Raw genomic sequence first — 26,222 nt, 5'->3', positions numbered from 1 at the left:
CAAAAATGTCCTAAATACAAAATGTTATTCACACTTCTTCAAAGATTCCACGTGTCCAGTGGTCCCAACAATTAACAGCCAATCTTTCTGAATGTAACTATTAAGTGCTTAGCATTGCAAAAGGGGTTATGGAAAATTACGAAAGGGTGGCATGTGCCTGTGCTCCCAGTGGCTTGGGGGGATGAGGCAGGAGGATTACAAGTTCATAGTCAGCCTCAGCAACCTAGCTAGACCTTGTCCCTAAATAAAATATATTTTAAAAGGGCTGGGGATGTGTCTCAATGGTTGAGCACCCCTGGGCTCAAACCCTGATACCAAAAAAAAAAAAAAAATGCAAAACTAAAAGATGTGGTTTATAGACTAGACCTCAAGGAGCTTTCAGACTGAGAACACTAATCCTGATTGACCTAATCCTAAAGAACATACAAGCCATGAGTTCAGAGGAAAGATCTACTGGAGTTAGAGGAGCAGAGAGCTTCACGTGACTGGGTTGAGCTTGATTAGGCCACAGGGAAGTGTCACAAGTTTCCAACCTTGGAAAAAACCTGAAACAAAGCTACCCAGGGGGAAATGGTGTATTGGGTTTAGGACGCATCAAGGAAAAATGGCAGATTGGACCAGAGAGTGTTAAGGAATGAGAAAGAACAAGTTGGGATATGGAGGGACAAAGATGCTGCAGGAGGAGGGTCCCAAGAGTCAGGCAGCTGAGTCCCCAAAGAAAGGACACACCAAAATAAGTTGCTCCCTGCACCCAAATATCCAGCTGTCTGCACCCAAATACTCAACTGTCCGATTAACAAATTTGGTAACCAGCTGATGAAGTAGTTGTGAGGAGAAAATAAAAATCTATTTCCAAATGTCTTGGAAACTACAATGAGGGAAATAGATGTGGCTCATCATTTTAATGCACTTTTGTTAAATAATGATAACCCAGAGATAGAAGTGATCTTTCCCTCTTGAATTTCTGAGGACATTAATTGTGGAAAATTATCCAGGAAAATGCATTTTTCATTCTTACTATTTATAGATATACTGAATAAATAAAACATTTGGGAAAGCAAATAGTAGGGTTGCCTGCTTAGAAATTTTATGAATTTTGCTAAAAGATGGATCAGTCAAATTGTAGGGTCAGCCAACTTCCCATTATCTTGAATTTTTTGGAGTTGGGCTTCTGGGTTTTTGTTTTTGTTTTTTGTTGTTGTTGTTGTTTTTAATCTTTCCCCTAGTCTTTGAATGGCCGGCGCCAGGCCCCTGCCAACCCCACTCATTAACTTGGTGCCATCAGTTTTAATGAAGCAGGAGGTTTGGCTAAGAATGGGGACCGTGAGACAGATGGATGACTGGACAATAATAGTGAAAAATGCATATTTATGGGCTTCTGCAAGCACAGATTATTGACTTAGTGTAGCTTAATGGATTCTATATTTTTCAAATTTTTTTCCTAGTCATCTTATAGAATTATTTTTCAATTCTTATATGAGCTTCAAAAGCTTTCCCCCATGGTTCATAATGCCTGTTAAATTGCTGGAGGATTATATGATTTTAATGTACTATTTGTTTATTTTTTGACAAGTGTCAGTTAAGATTTTTTAAAGTCTATGCATGCAAGTAAAGCCAGTGGGCATGAAGTGAACCCACAGTAAAACCTGGGCAGTTGTCAACAAGCGTGTGTGGAAAAGTCATTTTGGTGCTATCACGGTCTCCATCTCTGATCAGTGGGGACTTCTAAGTGATAAGCTTATTTGTTGGTGTAGCCATTTCTCTAACAAACCTCAATTTAGTATATTCTCTAGGTCTGATTCCATTCAATGTGAGCCTACTATTTTCACCTCAATTTAGAATAAGCTAGCTTCAAGCAACTCTGCCCTAGGCCAGAGACATATGGACAGAGAAAACTGGACAAGAGAAAACCCGGGAGCAGAGCCACCTTACCATGTGGACCATTGGAAGGAGTCATCCATGAGTATAGCAAAAGACATCTTGAGAATATCTCTTTGGGGTCTGAGATGCTCAGCCCACTGCTAGATGTAATCAGACAGCAGATTCCTGGCCTAACTAATAAAAACCTTCAGGTTTAAGGCTGAAAATAATTTTGTCATGGGAATGCCTAAGTGGTTTTTGAACTTGACAGTGTAATTGAAATGGATGCTGGGATCACATGGGGAAGTCTCTGGATGCTGGGTTAACAGCGCTATTTCATCTGTTTGGTCCCATTAGAGTTTCCATCAGGACTTCCCTGAGGAAGCAGAAATACTCTCTCTGGCAGCGTTGAGCTGGGATGTACTGTGTATCTAGGACTAGGAAGGAATGGCTGTATGGAATACAGCTTGGCAAACTGTAGCCCACAGGCCTCTTAAAGTTGCTCACCGAGTGCTTTCCTTGGTTCCAAAGTCTCATTTTTGAATGAACAGCCATTTCAGAGCCTTAGGAACCAGGCCTGCTTATGTGGAAAGGGGAAATCTTATTCCTTCTAGGACTGGAACATTCCACGAGTGATTCTTCAAGTCTCAACGTTGTGCTCTTACAACATCATTGAAACCAAGTCAAGGTGAAGTGAAGACATTTAAATGGAAATATTTATTTTTCTTAAAATAGAGCTTAGTTTTCCCTCTCCAACTTTGAGAAGGAATTTGGGGAGGAAAAGAGACAAGATGACGGGAGAAGTTTGACATTCATTACAAATCCGGGGAGTCTGTGCGACGCATCCTGCTCCGGTTCTGGTTCAGGAAACCTCACATCCTTTTTTCCACTCAGATAGTTCTCTGCCCTCACAGTGTTTCTTCCAGCCTTGCCTAAGGAGGTGGGGGGGGGGAGCAGGAACAACAGAAAGAAATGTGACAACCCAAGTATTCTTATACTAAAACTCCATAGAGAAACTTGGACTCCCCAAGTGGGTGGTGGCCTGATGAGCAATGTTCACTGGAAACATTCCTCAGTGATGACAGCGAGCCCTACCTGAGCACATGGCTCATGTTTAACCCTTGGGAAGAAGTTTTCTGCTGAGTTATCATGTAAGAGACATGCAAGAGCTGTTGTCTCATTGATGCTCATACTCAATTCCTGTAAAATGTTACTTTAGCCCTCCAAAATCTTATCCAAATCTAGAGAAAAATCAAGCTCCCTCTCCTCGGCTGTGTTGACCGGGTGAGCCTTCCTGGTTCACATTAGAAATTATCTCCTTCTCCACTATTTGGGACATCTTCATGTAAAAATGCAAGCTTCCCTGGCTCAATGGATCTCTCCTTCCCGCGCTCGTCCCTGCTACTGTGTTCTCTGAACACCCAGCCACACACTGATGGAGAAGAGTCACTTAACAGTGTCGGACCATGCTGCAGAGGCCGGTTAGCAAAGCCCACCACAGTCATGATGAACAGACATACTACAGGTTTTTCCAGGGAAGCCCAAATTTCCTAGGGAAAGGCTCTTACCAGTAGTCCATCCCTTGAGTCTCTTTAGCAATTTTCTTGGCACAGATAATTGCATCTGTGAGGTCGTCAGTGATTAAGGCTGCAAAAAGAGGAGATACAAGAGTCAGCTGAGACAATTTTTTGGAGGGGGACTTTACATCAGGTTTTCTTCATGTTCCTCATTGTTTTTGGAACTAGAGGGTTGGAAGAGCTATGGCTTCAGCTACAGAGCCATGTTAATGTTCTGCTTCTTCACCGATGAAATACACAACCTCCCACCTCCAACACAAGACCATACCCATCTTGGGTTGCCTAAAACTTCAGAAGGATTTTGGGGAAATGCTTTAGAGACAACAAAACAAGAGAATGGTTTTTGCATCTTAATGAAACACACAAGTAAGAGGGGACAGTATCACATTTTTCTCTATTCAAGTTAGTCTGACATCTAAGAACTCTTTATAGTTAAAAATTAAACTTTTATCTATTGCCATTTAGATTTCTTTTCAAGGTGTCTCCAACATGCAGGAAAGTTGAAGTTTTAAACCAAATGCTCCAATCTTTATTGCTTTTTCCATTGCTTCAAATCAAACAAATCTTTCAACAGACATGTATGCATTGAATTCAGTATCATTCCTCCTTGCCTGGAAAGGGTCTCAAAATCCTCAACACAAATGTGACAGAAAAAGTCAAATAAATGTAAAAAGTTCCTCATCACATCTGTCGGAAGCTGGATTCTCCAGGGGCAGAGGCTGGGATGGGGGTGCAAAATATTTATTAGATATTCACACCTGTTAAAAAAAAAAGAGGAAGCAGGGCCAGGCAGGGGGATAGGTCCACTTGTGGTAGGAAATCAGTGAAGCTAAAGGACACCTGGCCAGGAGCCCTGGCGTGAATATTGCCCATCTGAGTTGCTCATGTGGGACCCAAAAGTCTGTGTCGATCCCGCTGCCTCCCTCAGTCCCAGTGTGCGCTCTCACCTTAGTTGAGGGAGCCCTCTGCAGCTAAAGCAGACCCCAAAGAAGGTAGTAGGTGGACTGTCTGCTCATCACACAAATGCAGCTGGGGCAATATGTCTTTCCTTACAATGGGACCATCGTTAGGACCACCATGACTGCCCATCAAGAACAGAAAAATCCAAAATCCAACTCAATATCATTTTAATTTATCAATTAAGCAAAGTTTTTTTTTTTTAAAGAGAACTAGATAATGATTAATGTTGACAAGGGCGCAATGAGAAAGGCACTCCAGAGTCCTTGCTGGTGAGAAGATGATGGGTCCAGCTCTCCAGAAAAAGCAACAGAGTAGCACAGTAAAGAGCCTCAAAGAGGTCCTATCCTTTCACCTACTAATGTCTTTTCTTGAATCAATCCTAAGAAAATGGGGACTCTAAGATTTGTTTCCAAAGTGGTTTGCTGTCATTTTATTTATAAAAGTTCGGATGGAAACATCTAATTACCTCATACTAAGGTAGTTGAAATTAATAAAAATTACTTCATATAATGAAATAAGGAATGATCAAAATCATGTGTTCACAGGATGGTTCCTAATAGAGGGGAAATGTTCCCAAGGTAACATTAAATTTCCAGTACTGTAATAATATTTGTTGAGAGTTACACTACCTAATATGTTAGCCACAACCACATCTGACTGTTTAAATTTAACTTATTTCCATTAACAGATAAAAGGATAAAGAAAATAGGGTATATACTGGAATCTTATGCAGCCATGAAAAGAAGGAAATCCTGACATATATGACAACATGAATGAATCTGGAGGACATTACACTAAGTGAAAGAAGTGAGACACAGAAAGAAAAATACTGGTGACCTCACTTGTAAGTGTAATCCAAAAAGTTGAACTTATAGAAGCAAAGAATAGAACAGAGGTTGCCAGGGGCTAGGATTGGGGGAAATGCATTGATGGTTCAAAGTTACCAACTGTAAATTATAAGGTGAATCAGCTCTGGGGATCTAATGTGCAGCGGTGAGGACTGTGGTTAATAATACTGCATGTACTGTATACTTGAAGTGGCGAGAGATCTTAAATATTATCACACACACACACACACACACACACACACAGGGTAACTATGGGCAGCGATGCATATGTTAATTGATTTTAGTAACCATTTCACAATATACACATACACCAAACTATCACACTGTATACATTAAATATATAGAAATATGTAATGTCAATTATTCCTCAATAAATCTGGAAGTAAATTTTAAAGTAATACATAGTAAATTTAATTAACCTTAAGTACAATTAAAGTGCTATTTCCTCAGTTGCTGTTTCTACACATTTCACTTGCTTTATAGCCACTCATAGCTAGTGACTCATATTGGATAGTGCAGATGGAGAATACTGCCATCATTACAGAAAATGATAGTGGAAAGCACTGGTTTAGGAAAAAAAAAGATAGTCATAAATTTACAGTATTTTAAAGATTAGCTCTTATGAGATCATTAATCTTCTTAAATCTTTGCTGTGTATTTTCTAAAAGATTTTTACAATAGAAATGCCTTATTCTTATTGTCCTCCCCAAAAGAAAAACCTCAAAGAAAAATAACACCAGCCTAAAATTTTTTTCATTTCACTAGAGCACTGCAATACCAAATTATTCTGTGAACTTAGTTAAAAGTGGGATTTTTTTCCTTGGGCATACTGGTTTAGTTAAACAAGGGTTCCTGCATATAGGATACTATAAGTTAAGGAAGTTAATAATATTATAAACATTTTTATTTACCTATAAGCAGATTCAAATTTGTTTGGCATGGGATACAATTCAGATTACTTAGAAGTACTGTATTTTGCATGCATTAGCACCTGACAGGTGCCGAGATACTGTAGCTTGTGTTTAGAAATGGTTGGGCATAAGTCCTAGGAAAAGGAGGATCAGTGAGATCTCAAGGAGTGGAAAGGACACGGATTATAGTCAGTGAAGAAGCAGCAGATTGTATTCTGATATTCCAGGACTGGAGCACATCCCAGGGTTTGGACTTGGGGCAAGGCAGTTTGCTTGGCTGGAGACGCCCTGTAAGGATTCATGGGCGGCTGCGGGGATGCAGACCCAGGAGAACACCACAGTGTGAAGGTTTTTTTTTTTTTTTTCAGTGTCCAACTTTGTTATAGCATTTCATTATGCAAATGAGATGGTTTAAAAATGCTACTCAGGTTTGACTGAATTTTCTTAGGAAAGTGTATTAAGAAGATGGAAACCAGGAAGGAAATGAACCCAACACAGTGCTGAGATGTTAAAACACAATGAAATTGCCACAGAGGGGCAGCAGAGGGGCAGAAATGAGCTCAGACAGCAGGTTTTTATAAGGATTCATGCCAGTAATTGTTTCTGCTCAATTTACTTTAAATAGACAATTCTGCCTAGTCAAAGATGAATAAAGAAAGGGTTCTGCTGGAAAGCTAAGCAGTATTAGAGAGAATGGTTTATTCTCCCACATCTAACAACAGAAAACAGCCACAATCTATTCAAAAAGAACTACTTTTATTTCTTTTTTCAGTTAACTTAGTTCTATTTCAAAATCTGTCTCTCCCCAGCATCGTCTTACCTCCCAACCAAAATATAGTTACCCTGCCCATGATTTACAGCTCTTTCTCCTCTCAAAAGTCACAAAGGTCAACTCTTACACCATACTGATAAGAAATAAGATTAAGGTAAGTGGATTAGATTAGATAGATGAGTCAGTAATCTCCTTCTTTTTTCTAAATACCTCTTATTTTAACAAGGCCTGTGGCTGTTTGGAGAAAATAAAGATTGCCATTAGGCCAGGAATTTTGTAAACTGTGTGTACATATATTTATGTGTGTGTACATATGTATGTGTACGTGTTTAATTTATACATATGAATATTGGCTTAGTCTGTCTTCTGGGACTATAACCAAACACCTGAGACCAAGTAATTATAAAGAATAGAAGTTTATTTGTCTCATGGTTCTGGAGGCTGGGGAATCCAAGAAAAAGGTGCTGGTATCTGCGCAGCATCATGTGAGGGTCTTCCTACTGTATTATAATGAGGAGGAGGGCATTACATGGTGAGACAGAGCCAGCATGTCAGCTAGGATCCCTTTGTCTCTTCTTATGAAGATGTTAATGCCATTATGGGTACCCTGTCCTCATGACCTCTTCTAATTTTAATTATCTCCTAAAGGCTCCATCTCCAAAGACTACTCATATATGAATTACGTGAACATTTGGGAAACACATTCAAACCATAGCAAACACAGCTTTTAAATATCTGGCTAAGCAGTTTAAAGAAGGTAATAGGAATTTTAGGAATACAATTTAGAAAGGGAAGATATATAATTTCAGAAATGGGCATGAGGTGCTTATATACTATCCATACATTGATGCTGCCATTTCTTATAAACTTACCCTAATGCTAACTTGTTCTCAACGATCCAACACTTTAATTCCCTAGAACCAAAGACCACCTTGCAGATGATAGGTAATAAAGAAGACCATCTAGCAAAGATCATCTTGCAGATAAACATTTTCTCCAAGCTTCCTTCATTTGGAATTACCCAGAACCAATGATAAATTAGTAAACTGTGTGTAAAGTCAACCATGTCCATGATGGAGTAACTGATCTTCCTCCCCTCTGGACACAGCTAGAAAACTGGAAAAAAAAATCTATGAAAAGAATATTTTTAGATATTGAACAACTGACAGTACAGAGCCATGGTCCTTGAGAGAGAGAAAACAAATGAGGTGACTCTTGGGTTTTCCAGGACTTGCTGCTCTGAGGAGACCCAGGAGGTAGACCCAGGCAGGGGAGGGCAAACTAGGTGGAAACAGAGGTCAGAGGCCATGGCAGCTGGGATTTGTGGAGAAGAAGATCTTTACAAAGCTACTCCAAAGAAGAGCATGGGAAACCTGGCAGGGGTACCACTGAGCCTTTGGGGGAAGGCTCACTGGGGTATGTGGGGGTAAGGCTCCATGAGCCTAGGCAGAGCCCAAGGACGGGAGCTGGACAATCGACAGAGCTCTCACATAGGACTGAGGGACGTTTGATTTCTGAGGAGCTAGAGGGAGGAGACCTTCCTGAACCCTTGGAGCACGCAAAAAAGACACACTCCGAGAGCCATGTTTTTGGTAGTAGGACCTAACTATCCATACTGTGAAGACTACTCTAGGATTTCTCTAGTGAAGTTTAAGGGCTTATCAAAATAAAAATCAGCTGGGCTGTCTCAAAACAAAACAAAATAAAAAAGGCTGGGGATGTGGCTCAGTGGTTAAGCACCCCTGGGTCAATGCCCAGTACCAAAAAACAAAACAAAACAAAACTGATTCCCTGTGGTTAACCAGGCAAGCCAAGAACAATGGGACATCTGTAACAACTTGAGCGGAAAATAAAGCCTATCAGCATAGAATTTATACATATTAATTTATACATATTTTAAAAAGACCTTCGAGAATGAAACTAAAATAGAGACATTTTCAGGCAGCAAAAGCTGAAAGAGAACTTACCAGTAATGACAACCAAATAGCTAAAGGAAAATCTTTAGGCCGAAAGAAAATGAAATCACTGAACTACCTGACCAAATGAATCCACCACAGGAATTAGCAGAGTTGGAGGTGGTAAATATGTGACAAATAAAATGAAATCCCACTTGTCTAGTCACCGTTTTTAATTTGCAAGTGCCTGCTGGCAATTTCTATGCTAATGAGATTGACCCAACAGAGAAGGCATGAAAAGTCACCCAGTAGGAAGACACCTTTTGTTCAGCAGACTAGAAACTGGAGATCCCAGCCTTTGCAGATGCTTCATAAAGTTTCCATGCATAAAAAGGAGCAAATTTGTTTTGACTAAATCCAGAAGGAAAAACTGAGATTTAAAGGAAGAAAGTGACGAGGAGATAGATTTTGGCTCCCAAAACAAATATTCTAATTAAGGCTTGATCAATACTCTTATGATCTGCCTCAGGAGGTCATGAGCATTCTGTATTAATGTAGGAGTAGGAACAATTTCCTAGATAAATTAATGTATTGTTCAATCATTCATACATTCAAACACATGAACTAATGATCTTATATTTGGCAAAGAGGAATTAAAATACAATTCATTTCCCGTTCCCAAAGAATTTGCATAGAATATTTTATGACTCTCTGACTTTACCATTGTTCCGCATTCTTTATTCACATAAATATTTATTGAGCACCTATAATAGCCAACCACCATTGTAGGCCGTGAGGATGTATCAGTGAATGAAATAGACACAACTCCTTGCCCCCATGGGGCTCCCATTGTAGTGAGAGAGTAAGCGAGAACATCATCCTCTGAACTTTCTGCCTCTTCAGTGGCTCTTATATTTGGCCCTTCCTTTCCACCCTCCCAGCCATGACCATCTTCCAATTGCAGTGCCATTTCGCTGGCTTCTTCTTTAATCTATCTTATGCCCTTGTAGGCAGATGAATCTCTCTTAGGCAGGGCTTCCTTGTCTAATCTCTACTGCTTCCTATTGCAGGAAGAAGTCAGTACAAGCTCCTCAGCCCGGCTTTCAGTGCCCTACACGATCGATCAGGTAGCATTTCCAACCATTCTTCCTAGAATCCTCTTCTACATTCCCTTTATTCCAGTTGAGGAGAATGTTGTACGACTCCAGACCATACCCCAGCCCTTCCCACATGTTGCTCTTTTCATTTGGTTTTTCCCTTTGCCTAAAAGGACTCTTTTCTAACTCTGAACACCCAACTCTTGTCTTTCTTCCAGTTCCAGGTCAGATAACATCTTGTCTCCAGAACCTTCCATGATTTTCTCAATATCACTTTCCGGTGAAGCCTACAGCAATCAATCCACACCTGTTTACAGTCATTTCTTTAACCCCGTGTAAGCACACATTCTCTTTTCTCATTGCCTAAAGCTTTTGTAAAGCAGGACTCGTGCCCAAAGCATCTTAACATCTTCAACGCTGTACACACAAGTTTCCTAATGGACTGAAGCAGAAGAGTCAGAAGTGAATTCTGGTTTAAGTTCCGTTGTTTAAGAAATGTAGAGAGCGTTCATTTGTTTCCTTCCACACAAAGAAGCTCAAACTGCCTTGTTTGGGAGAATTGTTCATGAAAGGAGCTGGCAAAGACCTTTCTCTTTCGTACCCAAAATATAAGATGTCTTTATATAGGAAATGGCAGAACTGTAGTCTGTCCATTCCCCAGATTTTGTGCAGGGCTTATTTAAAAAAGTATCTTAGAAAGAATAAGTCATCTTAGGACCAGTAGGTCACAGGGTCTTAAGTGACACCTTGGGGGACTAGTGAATAATTTACCAGCCTAGAACAGATCTCTTGGCAAATCTGAACTCCAGATTTTTAGTTAAAGTGGAGAATGGGTGGCTGTTCTACCATCAGCTTTCCTGCCTTTGTCTAGGAGGATATTTTTGGAAAACCAAAACTGTGTACCTGAGCAGGCAACATGACAGTGGTTCTTCTCCTGCAGCTTTGCATCTCTGCACCACGTGAAACTATTTATCTGAAAAATGCCATAGTCGATGCTGCCGTCATCCAGGCCAGTCTGAGCTGTGGTGTTGTAGCGGCTCTCATAGTACGCCATGCAGATCCCTGGGGGGAGACATGTCCAGACAGGCCAGTCAGGGGAACGCAACGGCATCTAATCACCTCCTCCTAGTAGACCTTGGGGGACAGGCAGGGCAGGGGGTATATGTGAGGGTCACATGAATGGCACAGGGGGTGCAGGGATACTGCACTTGAAGCTGCACACCCAGTCAGTGGCTGAGCCCAACATATCCCCAAACCCAGGTCCTCCTCACACCGTGCCAACAGGGACGGCATTATTTTCCCCTTCCCTTGCTGACATTATAAATACAGGCCTCCAGGAACAGGGAGGGGAGGGAGGAGAGGAGGCTGGGAGAGCAAGCAAAGAATCTGTGATGACCTAGCTGTCACCTCCAGGAGGGGCAGAGCATGAAAACCCTGGGTGTAAACAGAAGGGAGTGAGGATGGCACCTGCAACATCTCAGAAGAGAGGTCAAGGATAGAAAGAGAAGAAGGATGAAGAAATCTCACAGTTTCCCAGGCTAAAGCCCTGGTAATTGTCCAGGCCGGCCCGCGCGAATACTTTTGCCAGTTTGCAGCGAGTGTAGATTTTGGAGTCTGTGACTGTGACCAGACAGCCAATCAGGGACAAGATGCCAGCAGCCTTCATCCCCAAGGCTGTTGGAGGCAGAACCTGTCAAAGATCAGGAAACCAGTCAGACAATCTGGATTTATCCTAAGATCCCACCTGCCGCCAACAGGAACTTTCAAAATCTAGCAGCCACGGCCATGAACAGTCCTACCTAGGCACCTCCTTTCACTTTTAGTCATTCAGAACTTCCATCCAGGGGAAAGAAGGAAAATTCAGGGAAGGAATAGGATTGCAGGGTCTTCTGCTTTCCTGCGCAGTTACTTTCGGGTCAATGCTGTGTTCCTAGTATCTGACAAGCAAAGAAATGAGCCCTCCTTCACTGACATTGGGTGGAAATCACAGGGATCATTTCTAGGATTCCCATTTTCTATGAATAGGAAAAACATAGAATACAAAGTGTGAAGCATTCCCTTTATATGCAGAAACAGATGCCCCATTGCAGCCAGAGATGAAATAGGCATGAGCCTGTATGGACAACCTTTAGATTTATCATTTGGGATTTACTGAAGGAAGAAGATCAAGTACCTTATCTTCATTCCATTCTCTTTGCTTGATGCCTTTCCAAATGTGGAAATGCTGCTTCAAAAATGCCAGTCTTTTGCCCTCTATTGCAAATATAATGTTTCTTTTTTGGTTGGTGATGGGGCATTCCTTTACTACTGCCCCAGTGGAGTCTGCAAAAAATTCTGGTGTCTGCTGGGTGAGGTGTAATCCCAGAGGCTTGGGAGGCTGAGGCAGGAGGATCTCGAGTTCAAATCCAGCCTCAGCAATTTAGCCAGGCGCGAAGCAACTCAGTGAGACCCTGTCTCTAATAAAATACAAAATAGGGCTAGGGATGTGGCTCAGTGATCGAGTCCCTCTGAGTTCAATCCCTGGTACTCAAAACAAAAAACAAAAAAAAAAAAAAAGAAAGAAAAAATTCTGATGTCTGGTGAACAAGTGGGGAGAGATGACAATAGATCATGAGAGATAGGTGTTGGTTGGATGGGAGGGCTATAAAGAGACCCTTTATTTAAGATGGGAGTAGGACCAAGAGCTCCATCTGTTGCTGGCTACAAGTTTTCAACAAGATCTTCCTCCCTTGAAATAACATGTCTTCCCCCAATATAACAACCTTGCTGCAACGATGGGGAAGCGAAATATCTGCTAACTGCTTAGGACACTACCTTGATATTCATACAGCTTTTCATCTAGAAATATTTTCTGCACTTGGCTAGAAACTTCTCCATCACTGGGACTAGTCTCCCCAGTTGAGCAGCTAAGCTATAAACAAGAATGAGTATTTTAAGCAAGACCAACCAGACAAATGTAATATGTGCTTTAAAGTTGCTGAGCAATAAGGTAACATATACTGTGAATAGCAATTTTCAGTAAACCAGGCCTGCTTTGGCAAACAAAGTTTTATTGGAACCTAGCTTCACTCATTTGGTAATAAAGTGTCTATGGCTGCTTTTGCACTTCGATGACAGTGTTAAATAGTTTATCAGAGACCATTTATACCCCAAGACTAAAATATTTATTATCTGGCTCTTTACAGAAAAAGTGTGCTAGTTCCTATATACTAGTCTATAGCACCACATTAGGGGCAGTTAAATGTGGTTTAGATATAGAGGGTATAAATAAAGTTAGTTTCCATCTCCTGCCTTAGACTTTTACTGTTCTTAAATAAATCAAAATCCACAGCAATCCACACAGTAGCCCCAAGCATAATGTTCTACATCCTTCAAGCCAAGGTTAGGGTTACCATTGCTGTTCTTTGGGACAGGTGACTTCATCAGAGTAATTTTGGTCTTTTTGAAAAGGCAGATTCCTGGTGCCTGCCCCAGCGACTGATTTCTCAGGTGATCTGGTGGAAGAATCTGGAGTCTACTTACTCAATCAGTGATTGGCAGCTCACATGAGCTTCCTGCATCCCCTGAAGCTATTTCTGATTCTTGCCAGGTAAAAGTGATCCTTTTCTCTCTCAAGTACCTTTCTCTAGAGCCTTAGAGAAAGAAGAATTCTTAACTTCTTTGTTTCCTGTCTCCTAGAGATTCTAGAATTCTACCTTAAGGGACTTAAGGTTGTAACACTATGTACTCTTGTGTTCTGAAGCCAATGTAACTACATTCTCTCTTTTTTCTTCTTCCCCTTTAAAAGTCCTCTTCACACAGAATTTGGCCAGGGCCTTCCATACAAGTGAGAGCTCGCATCTAAAGTAGTAGTCTCCAAAGGATATCATAAATTTCATCAATAAGGAAAGCAAAGCATGTACCAACAGCAGGTGTGTACTAAATCATAAATCACATGTCTGCACTTCTGTATTAACCTGCTATATAAACTATAAATATACCAAAAACTAAAATTTGAAAAAACGAGATAGAGGTGAAATTAACATTGAAATTTTATTAATAGTACAAAATTTCATCACTAGAGTTAAGTTGCAGTTAATAAAATATTGAATCAGCATGCTTTCATATTTTGAAAACTTTGTTGTAACACTTTGTTAATCAGTTATTAAAGGGCTGGTTTCATAGTTCTTTCACTTCTGTGCTCAAATTTAATGCCAGATTTGGAATTAATTCTGATTGGGATATGTAGATCTAAGTAGAGGATTATTGGCTGCACGTAACTAATCATTCTATTCTCTTTAATTACATCAGCCAATAATGCAAAGATTTTGATAAAATTTATTTTTAAGTCTACATTGTGCAGATGTAACATAATATTGCCACTTTTTATTGGTACATGAAATTTAATTCTCCTATTGTAAACATTATAATTAATAATCTTGTGATATGTTATTTGTACCTTTGTTAGAGCCTGTAGAACAAATTTCCCAAAAATGTAATTGCTGGGTCAAAGCAATTGTGTAATTTTTTTAGATATTGCCAAATTTCTTCCACCTGAGCTCATATTAGGGAGATAGATCTCTCTCACCACTATTTGGCAGGCACACTGTTAATGACAATTTCAATATTACCAATCTGAGAGATGAAGCATGGTATCTCAGCCTGGTTTTAATTTCTACTTTCTTTATTTCAAGTTGACTGGGAATCTTTTCTTTTATATAGGAAACATTTATGGGTCTTCTGTGAAATGTCTGCAACATGCTAACATGTATAGACTTATTCTTCAAACACCTTTTTCAAAATGCTTTGAAATAGATACTTAACTAGTCAGTCAAAAAATAAGAACAGATAGGTGCCTTTTTCAAAAGCACATGTTTAGCAAGTTTGAAGCATTCAACGTCAACATGCAAAAACCATTCATATCTTTAAAAATCAACAATAAAAATAGATTTGAGATTTTTAAAAAAATATTACACTCAGACATAAAAGTCAAGTACTTAAATTTAAACATGTAGGATCTGTATGCTGGAAACTATAAAACAGATGAAAAGTCAACAAAGATCTAAATAAATGGAAATACAATGTTTGTGGATTTGAACATTTAACATTATTATGATTTGATCTATAAGTCCAATGGAATTTGAGTCAAAATCCCAGAAAATTGTTTTTAAAATATAAAAAAAGATGATCCTAAAATATATATGGAAATCAAAGAGTTAAGAATAGTTAAAACTAGTCTTAAAAAAGCACAAAATTGAAAAATTCACCCTACCTGATTTTAAGACACTCTAAAGCTGTGATAACCAAGACAGGTTGGTATTTGTGGAAAGTGGTACAGAGATAAATGGAACAGAATAGAGATACCAGAAACAAGTGCCAGAAATAGATCCACAGGCATGTAATCAACTGAAGTTTTATAAAAATGGAAAAGTGATAGTTTGTTCAATAAATGGCACTGGAATAATGACTGTATGCAGAACAACAACAAAAAGCAACAAGAATTTAAAAAGACACACTGAAGGGGCTGGGGTTGTGGCTCAGTGGTAAAGTGCTCACCTAGCATGTGTGAGGCACTGGGTTTGATCCTCAGTACCTCATATAAATAAATAAAATAAAGGTATTATGTTCATCTACAACTAAAAAATATTAAAAAATAAAAGACACATTAAAGGACACATACCTCATACTTCAAAAATAATTCAAACTAATCAAAGGCCCAAATATAAAAAACAAAACTACAAAACTTCTAGAAGTAAACATAGAAAATCTGCAGGATATTGGGTTTGGCAATGAATTTTTAGATATAATAACAAAAGCACAATACATAAAGAAAAAATAAAAGATTGAACTTGATCAAAATTATAAACTTGCTCCTTAAGAGACAATGTTAGGAAAACAAAAGACCAGCCAGTTTGAAGGAAATATTTATACATCACATGTCTAAAGGAAGCCTTGCATCCAGAAAATATATGTATATGTGGACACACACACACAAACACACACACCTTAAAATTTTAATTTGAAATTTGAATTTAATTTTAATTTTAACAAGCAAAAAAACAACCCAATAAAAAAAAATTGGCAAACCATGGGAACAGACACTTCACGAAAGAAGCAGTACAGATGGAAAATAATCCTGATGAGATGAGCAACATCAATTGTCACTAAGAAATTATAAATTAAAGCTGCCATTTTAATACCAATTAGAATTGCTAAAATTAATCAAACTGATAATACCAAATGTTGATGAAAACAGAGATCAGAAAGAACATCCATTCATCAATGATGGGAATGTAAAATGGTACAGCCACTTTAGAAAATAGCTTGCCAGTTTCTTACCAAGTCAGACATAGACTTATCATACAAACAGCAACCACACTCCTGGCATCTCTCCAGGTAAACTGAAAATTTAATGTTCACACAAAAACAAGTTAACCAATGTTTATGGCAAGCTTTGTTAATATCACTAAAATCCAGAGGCAACAAAAATATTCTTTAGCATGGGAATATATAAACAAACTCTGGAATACAATGGAATACGACTCAGCAATAAAAATAGCAAACTAGTGATTCTCACAACATGGACATCTCAAATGCATTTTGCTCAACGAAAGAAGCCGGACCCTGGAGATATCATGATTCCATTTTCGTGCCAATATGGAAAAGGCAAAACTACTGTGATGGAAAATAGATCTGTGGTTGTTGGGGGTTAGCAAATGATTTGAATGCAAAAAGACCACACAAGGGAAATGTTAGGTCAGTGGAATTGTTCTCTATGGTACTGGGTAGTGGGTACATGGCTTTGTGAATGTGTCAAAACCTGTAGAACCATTTGCCAAGAGAATAAACTTCATTGTATGTATTTTTTTTTTTTAATCAACCAGGATGCTGGGTGTTTTAGTTAGTTGTGTTTTTTTTGTTTTGTTTTGTTTTTTTTCATTGCTCTGACAAAAAGACCCGGCAAGAACAATTTTAGAGGAGGAAAAGTTTATTTGGGGGCTGATAGTTTGAAAAGTCTCAGTCCATAGCTGGCTGAATCCATGGCTCTGGGCTCAAGATGAGATCGGATATTATGGAGGAGGAAAGCAGCTCAGGATGTAGCACCAGGAAGCAGAGAAAGAGAGAGAGAGAGAGAGAGAGAGAGAGAGAGAGAGAGAGAGAGAGAGAGAGGAAGAGAGAGAGAGGATAGGTTAGAATATATACCCCAAAGGCACATCCCCAGGAATCCACTTCCTGTAGGTCCACTCTATCTGCCTGCACTCACCACCCAATTAATTCCTATCAGGGGATTAATATATTGATTAGTTTAAAATTCTCATAGCCCAATCATTTTACCTCTACACTTCATTGCATCATCTCACACATGAGCTTTTGAGATACACCTCATACCTAAACAGCAACACTAAGAGACCTGAAGATGGAATTCAATCTGTGCCAAGAAGATCTACTTGTTCTATAAATGTATGGTGTGCCTCATTGAAGGGAAGGTTGGGGGAAGAGTTGATGATCTAGGTTTTCCTTCCTTCCTTCCTTCCCTCCCTCCCTCCCTCTTTCCTTCCTTCCTTCCTTCCTTCCTTTCTTTCTTTCTTTCTTTCTTTCTTTCTTTCTTTCTTTCTTTCTTTCTTTCTTTCTTTCTGTCTGTCTTTCTTTCTTTTGCTGGGGATTCAACCCAGGGCTTCATGCATGCCATATAAGTGCTCTACCACTGAGCCACATGCCCAGCCCTAGGTAATTTTTGAAAAATGATCTGTATATAAATATTGTACTTCAGCGGGTAAGTGTATTTCTTGCAGGGATAAAGGCTAGTGATTTTGAATTTTTTTTTTGTAAACTAAGGTTAAATAAATACATTGTAGATAATGTGAGCCAGATTTCACAGTCAGAGAAAGAAATTAGAAACAACCAAAAAAGGAAGATGAGTACTGTGGTGTTAGAGTCAGAGATATCACTACGAATCTATCAATTTATCTACCTATGTTCAAATGGATAGATACAGGAAAAATATGGATATTTGTGCATATGTGGATTAGTATATAATCTTTCTGTCTTAACACTATTAAGATGACCCAGACTCAGTGGCATCCCAGTGGCAATGAGTACATTTAACACCCAGGACGTGATTCTAGTAACATTCTCCAACAAAAGGAACCAGGGCTCTTTGGAAAGTTGATTTTAAGAATAAGGCAGGGAAACATTTAAGATGAGCCTGGATCTTCTTGCTAGTGTAAAGAAACCAAGGGAGTGCTCAAAAAGAGGAGAAAAAGGAGGTGGTCGTAGGATAGTTCAACACACAAAGGGACAGAAGAGCCAAACTGAAAGAACTCCCGGTGGCCAAAGCTGAGAGAGTCTGAGTGACAAAATAAATAACTATATGATTATATTACAACACAGAGACTAAAATAAATACTATGAGTACATACTGTTATAAATGCCTGATAGAACAAATAAATATATGCAGAGAAGGGACAGATCTTACTTACAGAAAAATTCTAAATAATCTGTGCAGATTATTATTAAGCTCCAGGAAATGGAATTTAAGTCTCCTCCCTCTGAGTCAGGGCTGGACTTAGTTATTTGCTCTTAATGGATATATGAAGTTGAAACGGTGACTTTAGGGTGAAGAAACCAGTAGACCTCACCTTAACCAAGTGATCAAGGTCAACCACATCAGTACCCCTGATACTGTGATGAGAAGATACTTCATCCTGAGATTGTCTTCCAAGGCCATAACCCCAGACAAATACCGAGAAAACACTGTTAAAACCCCAAATGAAAAGACATCTATAAAACAAATGTGTTAATGTCTTAAAAAGTGAGACTAAGAAACTCTTAAAGACTGGAAGAGACTAATAAGCGTAATTAAGTACAATTTACGACAGTGGTTGGGATCCTAGAATAGAAAGGGAACATTAGAAATGTGAATAAAGTCTGTAGTAAGTACTTTGTACCAATGTCAATTTCCTACTTCTGACAAATGCGCTGTGATATGTGAGGTATTACGTAAGGGAAGTGGGGAAGTGTCTGTGGGGGACTTTGTTACTCTATGAAACTTTTCTGTAAATATAAAATGACTCCCAAATAAGTTAAAGAATCTGCTAGTTAGTATACTGCCCATATCTATTTATCACAGAAAAGGTGAACAAAATTGAAATACTTTATTATTACAAAATAAAAAAGATTCATCTCTCTGTTGGACAATCATTTTCACTACTTTGCCAGTGAGAAAATCCGCAAACAGGCAATTGCTCTCCCCATTGTTATGAATTTTTGTGAATATTCTATTATTCAAAGGCCTCACTTTTGTGAAGTTGACCATATTAACTATGGCTATGGTCTGGATCTTGAATGGCTATCTAGGGCCCATGTGTTGCTCTTGGGAGGTGGTGGAACCTGTAAGAGGTAGAGCCTAGCAGGAGGTTTGGGGTCATTGAGGATGTGTGCTTGAAGACTGTGGGACCCTGGCTCCCCACTCCCTTTTGCTTCTTGGCTATGAGGCTATGAGATGAATCATTTTGCTTTACTGTGTGCTTGTACCATGATATGCTGCCTTGCTATAATCCCCAAAGCAAGAAGACCAATTAATCATGGTCTGGAATCTCAAAACTTTGAGCCAAAATAAACTTTTTTTCTTTTTTTTTTATAAATTGATTAGGTTGGACATTTTGTTATAGAGATGCAAAGCTGACTAATACAGTTAGTAATATAGTTTTATCCTGCTTGTATTGTCTGGTCCTACTGATTTTTTTTTTTTTTTTTGTCTAAAATGGGACCATGTTGGTGATATCCTGTACCTGTATCCTGCACCTTCTAAACTGACATATGTTGTAATAAGCTAAAAAAAAAATGGATTTATTACTTTCAACTCACTTGTCTTCTAGTATTAAAAAGTAAGACAAGGACAAAAGATCCATACAACAAAAGTATATAAATATTTAAACTGCTAAACTGACTTACATATTTACCTATTTGGAACAACCAATGCAGAAACACTAAACAAAACGACTTAGTCATTTAATGATAATAATGGCAGCAGAAGTTTTGAATGTGTATAGTATTTATTTATCATGGCAAGATATTCATCACAAAATTTTCTATTTTAACCATTTTAAAGTGTGCAATCCAGAAGCAGCTAGCACAGTCACAACACTGTGCATCCATCACTAGTGTTTAGTTCCAGAACTTTTGCATCACCCCTGCTCCTATGAAGCTGACACTTCCTGTCCCCCACCCGCTCCCAGCTCATGTAACCAGGTATGCTCTGTCTCCAAGGATTTGCTGTTTTGGGGTTTTCCTATGAAGGGGTCTGCAATGGAATCAGAGTTGAGTGGGATTCTTGGCATCTCCTCACATGATCAAAATGCCCACCGAAGGGGAAGAAAATTTGACACAGCTAGTCCTCTCCCTGTCTTCTGTTAACCTTGATGTTGTGGATAGTTCATCTCCTTTGATCTCAGCTGGACAACCTGACAAATGAATTCATGACTGAGAAGTTGTCACCGAAGCTGACTCAATGGATAACCTCACCCAAAAGAATTGCAATAGGGCTGTACCTTGTTTCCTTTGAGGAATTGATTCCATGAATCCCTATGTGTACCAAAATCTGCTAAGGCTCAAGTGGTTTATATAAAATGGTGTAGTATTGGCATATAACCTACATATATCCTCCTGAATACTTTAAGTCATCTTAGATTACCTAAACAGTTATTATACATTGTTACCAGTTATTGTACAATGTTACCAATCATATGACAGTTATTATGCATTGCTTAGGGAATAGTGACAAGAAAAAAGTATTCACAGAAAAGAGGCAGTTTTTAAATTTTTAAATTTTTGATTCACCGTTGGTTGAATCCATCTATGTGGAACATGAGTACAAAGAACCAACTGTATTGAAAGATCTTCAAATGCCTTGAGACACTTTTCAGTTTTAAACTGTGTTCTTTAGAGCTTAATGGCCACATGGAGGTGCCTTGGGATTTATTCCTTCAAGACCCAGAATGGGGAAGAGGGCTGAATGGCCCTGCAGGGTGGACAGACCCACTCCCATCCCCAGGGGAATCTGTCTTGCTATACTTGGTATGGGGAGAGGGATATTAGAAGGAGCTTGATAATTGGGTCTTTGGATCAGATTAGGTTTCAAATATGTTTAATAACAAAAAGACACCACTTTAGCTCAAATCAATGGTGAGATTTCTGACACTATCATCACCCAGTGGGGGAGCCATTATGCCACTAAGTGAGTGATGTCACTTAGTTTGAGACTACCTTAGGGAGTGGTAAGGACTGCGGCACATGCCCTGAATGTACCCACAGGTGATGCATTTCTAATTCAAATAAGGTCCTCTTGATGGGCAAGTTCTCCAGAATGGCTAATACTGTACCACCAGATGGATACAGCAAAAGAACATTTCATAAGATGCCCAGGGGTAGATGTGTAAGAAATCAAAACTCATTTCCATGTCACAATCTTGTTCCAATTCTATTACTGAAATTCTGTTACCACCTGTACTATTTTAGGCTTGTATGACAGATGCAAGCTTACCTGCCAGGTAAACTTATTTCAGAAATCCAAACACAGAAGAGGGACCAACTGTATGACAACAAAAGAATTGGTCTTTACAATCTAGCTATTTCTAAAAGTGACCATACAGGTCAGTTTTCTTCACTGGTCAGCCGAGTCTCATCCATATGTCTTCAGCTGAGTCTCTGACAACACTAAACTCTTTTCTAGATTTCTGTATGGTTCTAATCTGCAAATTTGATGGTAAGGGTTGGCTGGTGGAATTTCAGAGTATTCCATCCTCACAAAAGGATGTGCACTTTGATCAAAATTCTAAGCTCCCACCTAGAGTACTTCCTACAAAATAATAAAGGAAGAGGATAAAATAATTTCATTTAAAATATTTTGGTTCATGGTTTTTATCATATATTTTTATTTTTTTCACTGTTTCCATTATTATGGAGAGGAGAGAAACATTTTCATGAGTAGAAAAAAATTGGAAGATTAAGAATACAAGCTCTGGAATCAGACTGTCAGGATATGAACTTCTACTCTGCCGACTACTAATCATTACTTTAACTCCTGTGTGAGTCAGCTTTCCATCACTGTGACAAAATAACTGACATAACCAGCTTAAAAGAAGAAAGGTTTGTTTTGGCTCATAGTTTCAAAGGTTGCAATCCATAGTCCCTGGCCTATGTTGCTTTGGGCCTGTGGTTGTGACAGTATATTATGGTCGGAACATGTGGCAGAGGATGCCTGCTTACTTCATGATACTTGGGAAGCAAAGAGAGAGTGGAAGGAGCTGAGTCCTAATATCCCCTTCCAGGGCATACCCCTAGTGACCTAACTTTCTTTTACTAGGTCCACCTCCCCCAAATCCCACCACCTCCCAATAACAGCACAGGCTGCAAACTAAGAATTCAACACCTGAGCCTTAGGTTAAAATCCAGACTGTATCAAGTTCCCTGTGCCCTGCTTGTTTGTCGGTAAAATGGGAAAACAGCCACACATTCTTTACAGGGCGATTACGAAGACCAAATGGGAAAGTGCATGTTTGCAGTTAGAAAAATACTGAACTTATACAAGAGTTCAACTCATATTGGTGATTATCAACATTAGTAGAAATCACTACCATGACTATTATTACCGTGGTAAAAGAAAAAAAAATGAGTCTTAAGCAAAAGCAACAGATTTGATAGTTATTTTGGTGAAGAAATATGAGTTCTTAGTTCAAGACTTAAGATAATCTGAAAAATCTCCTGGAGTTGCAAGCAAAGTGAGGGTATCCATGTGCATTTTTCCAGGGACACACTTGAAATCTGACCAAATTCTCAAAGGAATCAGAGACTTTCAAAATAGTAAGAACTGCAGGCTGGAGTTGTAGCTCAGCGGTAGAGCTCTTGCCTTGTACATGTGAGGCACTGGTTCAATTCTCAGCACCGCATATAAATAAGTAAATAAAATAAAGGTTCACCAACAACTGGAAAAAAATGAAAGAAAAAAAAGTGCTGGGGATACGGCTCAGTGGTTAAGTGCCCCTGGGCTTAATCCCTGGTACAAATAAATAAATTAATTTTAAAAAATAGTAAGAACTATTATGTTTAAGCCTGCTAAGCTAAAGTTCAGTAGCTTGCCTGCCAGGGGTGTTCTGCCCGGCCTGGAGACAGGTAGGTGGATATGACAGGAATCCTTCATCTCATCCTTCTCTTGTGTTCAGTCTTTTTTTTTTTAAATTATTATTACTTCTATTCACTGATATTAGTCAAATGCAAAATGAGAGTTCTTCAAAGGGCCAAACACTTCAAAATACTTTGGGCACACAATTTGGGACAGTCACATAACATTCATTGTTGCATTAACACAAATTTATTACCATTTGTGGTACCCTAGGAATTTCTTAAGTTACTCATGCTGTCACCTTGGAGAATGTGGGGGTGTGTGTGTGTGTGTGTGTGTGTGTGTGTGTGTGTGTATGTGTGTAGTGTGAACATTCAGTTTGCCTGCTGCATTTTTACTACTTTTTCCCCCCTTAAATGCCTACCCATTGGTAAACTTCTTTTCTTTGCCAACATCTTTATAAATGTTCCACATTTTTATTCGCACATGTCAGCATGTCATGTTATAGCCATTTTCATTTTTTTTTTTTGAGTCCAAGATAAATGCAGAAAGAACTTGCACTGTGGCTGAACCCTTAACTTCTTAAAAAGAAAATGTCTGTGTGGCATGAGTTTTTCCATCATTTAATCCAACTGTACACTGCCAGAATAAGAAAAATCAGAACTTAGCAGGCTGCACAACTCCTGGTTCCTATCAATGGCAAAATAGTGGTTACTTTGAGCCAGAAAATAGGGGCAGGAGGTGCCAACCAAATCACCTCTAGCCTTCAGCTCGTCCTCCAATCGAGTCGTCTCTGCTGGAATCCCTGATTAGGCTGCCATTGTCAAGTGAGAAGAAGTTTCATGGGAATATTTCTAAGGATCCTGATTTCTCTGCTGTCATTTATTTATTATATCTGAGGTTTGCAGTAATTTGTAAGCATGTGTTTAAAATTCCAGTTATCGTTTATCTCCATTCTCAGTGCTGGCAGGCTCCAATGGTGAGAACGGAATCGTCTGGTGACCTTTTGAATGTACAATTTAGATTGAGGAAGAATCACAGTAACGAATCTGGATTCTTGGAGTTTACAAATTAAAGACAACTATTTATAAACAAAAATAAAACCAATGAAAATAAGATTTTCTTTTTTTTAAAACAGGAGGAATCCCCCAAAATGTTGTAGTACAGTACTTTCATTTATAGATTAGGAATCTGAAGCCCAGAGATTTACCTCATTGCATTTGGACATGCAGCTCCCAGTAAGTACTCAGTAAGTGTTTGTTGAGTGAATATGTGTGATTAAGTAGCAAGCTTGCTCTAAGAAAAAAGCTCCTAGTGGCTGGTACCTACTGTTTAATAGTATGTGTGTATTAAATATTAAGTTAATAGGACATGACTATGAAAGCTCAGTTAACAAATGAATAATAATAAACTACCAGGCTGTTGGTAAAGTGCTGTCCCGCATGCACAAGATCCTAAGTTCAATCCCCAGCGCCACAAAATAATAATAATAATAATAATAATAATAATAATAATAATAATAATAATAAACTACCAGTTAATCCAGAGATGAAACTTTCTACAAAACAGCCCAGATCACTGTAAAAGGAAAATCCATCATCATGTTCCTTTCTGAGTTTAATAGTCCTCCAGCACAATTCAAACAAGAATAGCAAATTATTGCTCTTACTCAATGCTCTTTTTCCAAATTAATTGGGAAATGTACTTCTGTTCACAGTGGCTGATCTCGATTAAGGGCAAGCCATCACAATCAGAAGTTGTCATTTCTTTTACAATCTTTGAGGAGGGAGTCATGGTGGGCGCGGGGAGAAGTTTCTCTATCCAGTTTAATCAAAGCCTCCTTGCCCCTCCCAAATCTCCTAGTGCTCAAAAGCCTGGGTCCTATTTTTCCTCTGCTCATGGATTCCTCCCCCTGATTTTGTAAGGTTCTCACCTAGCCAGATCCTCATTCTATATATAGCCCACTTGTGCAGGTGTGGAAGTTTACACTGTGTCTTACACATCTTAACAATGACAAAAGATAATGCTGTTTGCAAATCTGGGTTTTCAGTGGCAGATTTTATGATATTAATGAGGTTGCATGAGAAAAGTCCAGGATCCAAGATTGCATGAAAATTCTGTTTGCTAACCCGGAAGTGGTAATAATATTTAATATTAACCACACATTCCGCAAATGTTAAAAATCATGGGCACTTCCAGGCGGTGATTATTTCCAATCCATTTTGGGGTTTGGGAAAATCTTGTCCCTTTAGATTTTTGTTTTGTCTGGTAACCTGGTGTGTGGAGCATTTGAAACTCTCATCTCTGGTTTCTGCTCAATGCGTGCATTTTCCTGGTTGTTGGCAAATATTGGCAAAGGTGCAGCTCAAATGGGCTCATTTTGTTTACTGAGGCTAGTCTTGTGAGAGATTTCAAGGGAGAAGATGTTAAAATGATGGGCAGAAGAGGAGGTTTGAGGTTCCTCTGGGTTTGTACTTATTATACTTTTCCTGTGTCCTGCTGCAAAGGATCTTCAGATTTAATTTGGTTTTTGGTGTCAAGAGACCAGCATCTACCTTTAGGATCTTTATGGGCTCGTTTTGGAGATTCTTGGATCAAAGGAAAATCTAGTCCTTTATGTTTTAGACACCACCTTTAAAATTAACCACACAGAAAAGAGGAAAATATGATTTTATCTATTAAAAATTAGTACAAATTGATTATATTTCCCTGAAAAAAAGTAATACTGTGACATTTCCACAAAATCATAGGCCCCACTTCTGATGGTCTTAGATGACTCTGGTGTGGATTTTCCCTCTTCATTTGTTTGGAAATACACAATGTTTGTGATTCTGCACATATAAGATCTTTATGAAGTGAAGGGTGGAGATATTTAGAAGTCGAGAATGTGCAGTATTTGGAAAGCTCGAGGCTTTTTAAAAGTAAGAATGTTTCGAAAAGCTGAATTCAGTTGGCATAGAAAATTCAAGGACCAAATTTGCATGTAGGGATCACCCCTCCACCTTCTGCAGCCCTGTCTCCTGGAGTAGAACCAGGCCGGCCCCAGGGCAAGGTGAGGAAGAACTCAGGGCCTCTGAAGCTGCCCCAGAATGCAGAAATGGAAAATCTAAAGCTGGCTTCACCCCCTGCCCTTTAGGAAAATATGCATAGAGCTCAGAGTCATTGCCCTGCGGGAATATTCCTTGCCTAGGAGACAAAGTGCA

The 26,222-nt window shown here is 39.0% G+C and overlaps 1 protein-coding gene across 1 annotated transcript; it reads right to left on the bottom strand.

Moving 5' to 3' along the window:
• Nucleotides 1–2,722: 2,722 nt before the first annotated feature.
• LOC124095124 (lysozyme-like protein 1) lies at nucleotides 2,723–13,401 on the bottom strand. The gene is made up of 6 exons (XM_046448226.1): nucleotides 13,364–13,401; nucleotides 12,370–12,386; nucleotides 11,448–11,594; nucleotides 10,824–10,982; nucleotides 3,429–3,507; nucleotides 2,723–2,792 (listed from the first exon to the last, which is right to left on the bottom strand). Exons 3-6 carry the CDS (start codon nucleotides 11,584–11,586, stop codon nucleotides 2,723–2,725), a joined length of 447 nt encoding a protein of 148 aa, XP_046304182.1. The 5' UTR covers nucleotides 11,587–11,594; nucleotides 12,370–12,386; nucleotides 13,364–13,401.
• Between the last annotated feature and the right edge of the window lie 12,821 nt (nucleotides 13,402–26,222).

The sequence above is a fragment of the Marmota monax genome, unplaced genomic scaffold, assembly GCF_021218885.2.
Source record: "Marmota monax isolate L192 unplaced genomic scaffold, Marmota_monax_Labrador192_F-V1.1 WCK01_AAM20220418_F8-fsc00066, whole genome shotgun sequence".
NCBI classification, from domain to species: Eukaryota; Metazoa; Chordata; class Mammalia; order Rodentia; family Sciuridae; genus Marmota; species Marmota monax.
Note: the sequence above shows the minus strand (reverse complement) of the source record. Positions and strands in the feature narration are given on the sequence as shown.